We start from the raw sequence: 3,437 nt of genomic DNA, 5'->3' as shown, positions 1-3,437 counted from the left end.
AGGAAGAGAGACAAAAATAGTAGTGATCGACATGAGAGTAGAGACACTCAAGGTCAGATAACAAAAACCTCAAGAGCAGTATACAAACTGAGATAATCATCCACAACAACGAAGGAAGTATGAGAGAACATTGAAAGAAGAGTTAGTGCCCAGTAACTTCATCGCCATCAATACTACATTAGAAGATATACTGAGGAGGATATCGAAAGAAGATTTCCTAACCTGGCCAAAGTACCCTCTCAGGGAGGTGAAGGGTCGGCCTTTCTGTCAATTCCACAAGGTTGAAATTCACGAGACTAATAGGTGCTTGCAGCTATTAAAGGAGATTGATAGGCTGATGAAGGATGGGAAATTGTGAGAGTTTAGAGCTGATGGCAGACCCGCAGAAGCAGCAATAATACACGATAAACCCCTTGGAGTCATAAATATGATCTACAAAGGGGAGATTCCACAGAAGAAAATCCTTCGAGATAAAATAAGAAATATTTCAACAGTAAAGGATGTGCTTGAGGTCAATGTTGAACTTGTTCTAGTAAGTCAGAGTCTGGTATCGGCAAGTATCCCAGGAGCAATTATGTTCGTCCCAGACGACCTCTAAAAGGTGATGTTTTCGCATGATAATGCATTATTAATCAATTTGCGTATTTCTGGATATGATGTGCAAAAGATACTTGTGGATTGTGGTAGTTCTGTGAATATCCTATTCTGGAAAGCATTCATAGGCATGGGTCTCGATGAGTCTCATCTAAAGCCACCACAATTCAGCTTGTTCGGTTTTAATGGAAGCTCTACCAAGCCAGTGGGGAAGATAAAGTTGTCGGTTCGAGCAGGACCCCAGACAATCATGCCGAAGTTTGTGGTCATAAAGCATCACTCTGACCACAATGCAATACTCGGTAGAAAATGGATACACGATATGCGTGTTGTTCTAAGTACATTTTATAAGGTACTTAGATTTCCCACAGTATATGGCTTGCATGAAATTAGGGGGGATCAATCAGAGTTAGAAAAGTGTAATTTCATCACGGTGAAGGGAATGATGAAGGGAAAAGGCCAAGACATTGGGGGTGTCTTGGATAACCCTAACTAGCAGTTACAGCAAGTTTTACCTGTTGATACCGATATGCAGATACATGAGCAGGTAAAGTTCACACAAGAGCTAAAGCAAAATGAAGAAAATCCTTGGGAAAGAAAAATAATAGAGGTGGTGGAGAAAGTTAATATTGGTACAAAAGAAACTGAACGTCATACATTCATCGGTACAGAAATGCATGCCACAATAAGAAATGAGTTGATGGTCTTTTTGAAAGAGAATCAAGATGTTTTTGCATGGTCAATGTCAGACCTAACCTGTATCAATCTAGCTATCTGTTCACACAAGCTTAATATGGAAGAAAATGCAGTTCTAGTCCATCAAAAGCATCAAAGGTCAGGCCGATATATGAAGAAGCGGTGCAAGTAGAGATACAGAAGATGTTAAATAATGGCATAATCAGAGAAGTGGAGCATTCTGAATGGGTGGCAAACATAGTAGTAGTGCCTAAGAAAGATGGTAGAGTTCGGATTTGTGTCAACTTTACCAATGTGAATAGGAAGTGTCCTAAAGATCATTATCCCATGTCAAGAATTAATGAGTTGGTGGATCGAACAGCGGGTTTTAAATTGATCAGTTTTTGCGATGGTTATTCTAGGTATTTTCAGATTCTAATGGCTATTATAGACCAACTAAAAATGGCGTTCTTCGTTAATGGAGGTATATACTGTTTCATCAGAATGTCGTTTGGATTGAAAAATGCTGGAGCCATTTATCAATGGTTAGTAGAAAAGATGTTTAAAAAGCTCATCAAACGAATTTTCAAGGTCTATATAGACGATATGGTCATAAAGTCTACGAAAGCTGAAGATCATATGAAGGACCTCGACATTGTATTCCGAATATTGCGCGAGTTTAATATGAAGCTTAACCCAAAAAAATGTACCTTCAGGGTCAGCTGTGGCAAATTTTTGGGGTACATTGTTATAAAGCGAGGCATCGATGCTAATCCTGATAAGATACGAGCGCTTCAGCAAATGCCATCACTAATGACTAGAAAGTAGATACAAAGATTGACTGGAAGAATAGCTGCGCTCAACAGATTCATCTCTAGAACTTCAGATCGATGTAAACCACTTTTTAAGTTGCTTAAAATGAATATTTCATTTTATTAGAATGAAGAATGTGAAGAAGCATTTTCTGAATTAAAGAAATATCTACAAGAAATGCCGACGCTTACTAAACCAGATGAAGGAGAATGTTTGCTTCTCTATCTGGCTGTATCAGAATTTGCTATAAGTTCAGTGTTGGTAAAAGTGGATAATGGTGTTGAAAGACCGGTGTATTTTCAAAGTAAAATAATGCTCGAGGCAGAAACACGGTATTTGACACTGGAGAAATACGCTTTGGCACTTTTATTCTCATCTCAAAGGCTGAAGCCATATTTCCAATCACATTTTGTGATTGTGATGACGAATCTCCCATTAAAGCAAACTTTGGCAAAAATTGCCAAATTAGGAAGAATGTCGAATTGGTTAGTACTAATAAACGAATTTAGTGTCGAGTATCGAAACCGAGTATCGGGGAAAAGTCAGGTTCTGGCTGATTTTCCATGTGAGGATGCTAGTTGTGGCATGAAAGAGGAGGAGTTCTCAATGCTGCAAGAGCCTGAGGATATTATCGATTCAAATGATCCATGGGCTGGAACAAATGGTTGGAAATTATTTGTAGACGGATCATCTGGGGGTAAGGGATGTGGTATCGGGGTTGTATTGGTTACACCCGAAAATCAAAGGCTCGAGACAGCAGTAACATTAGGCTTCCATGCATCAAACAATGAGGCTGAGTACGAAGCTCTAATCGTCGGACTGGAAATGGCCAAATCACTTAAGGTGAAAGAATTATCAATTTTTAGTAACTCGATGCTCGTGGTCAGTCAGCTTAATGGAGAATATTCAGCAAGATGTGATAACATGGTGGATTCCTTGAGTTTTATAAAGACTAAGTTGAAGGACTTCGGAAAAATAAGGCTTTAGCACCTCAATAGAAATGAAAACAGTCATGCAGACACCCTAGCTTATGTGGCAGCGATGCTAGAAAATACCAAGGGTCGCACTTTGCACATCGGTGTCCAGGAAAGGCCAAGCATTGATGTCGACAAACCAGAGGTTATGAAAATTGATACACTAGGGGCGTCATGGATGGAAGCATGTCTATCATACTTATCTGAGGGAAAAGTGCCTGAAGACAAGAATGAGTCCAGAAGAATCAAATCTGGAGCACAAAGATATGTATTGATTGATAATGAGCTATATCGAAAAAATCTAGGAGGTCCACATCTCAAATGTATATCACCTGAAGAGGCACCTTTAATCATTGCAGAATTACATGCAGGAGAGTGTGG

At 39.3% G+C, this 3,437-nt stretch overlaps 1 protein-coding gene across 1 annotated transcript; it reads left to right on the top strand.

Annotated features, from left to right (window-relative positions):
* The first annotated feature begins 724 nt into the window (after positions 1–724).
* On the top strand, positions 725–3,069 carry LOC147493788 (uncharacterized). Its single transcript, XM_086567940.1, has 5 exons — positions 725–946; positions 1,130–1,338; positions 1,404–1,691; positions 1,773–1,860; positions 2,209–3,069. The coding sequence occupies exons 1-5, from the start codon at positions 725–727 to the stop codon at positions 3,067–3,069; spliced, it is 1,668 nt and encodes a 555-aa protein (XP_086424066.1).
* The last annotated feature ends 368 nt before the right edge of the window (positions 3,070–3,437 follow it).

Source organism: Coptis chinensis, chromosome 6 (assembly GCF_015680905.1).
Source record: "Coptis chinensis isolate HL-2020 chromosome 6, ASM1568090v1, whole genome shotgun sequence".
NCBI lineage: Eukaryota > Viridiplantae > Streptophyta > Magnoliopsida > Ranunculales > Ranunculaceae > Coptis > Coptis chinensis.
Note: the sequence above shows the minus strand (reverse complement) of the source record. Positions and strands in the feature narration are given on the sequence as shown.

Excerpts from the sequence above, each read along its gene's own strand:
- LOC147493788 (XM_086567940.1), top strand. The coding sequence starts at position 725 with ATGGGTCTCGATGAGTCTCATCTAAAGCCACCACAATTCAGCTTGTTC. Across the intron at positions 1,339-1,403 it reads GATGTTTTTGCATGGTCAAT|TTCTAGTCCATCAAAAGCAT; the intron begins GTCAGACCTAAC and ends AAGAAAATGCAG. Across the intron at positions 1,692-1,772 it reads TTTTGCGATGGTTATTCTAG|AATGTCGTTTGGATTGAAAA; the intron begins GTATTTTCAGAT and ends CTGTTTCATCAG.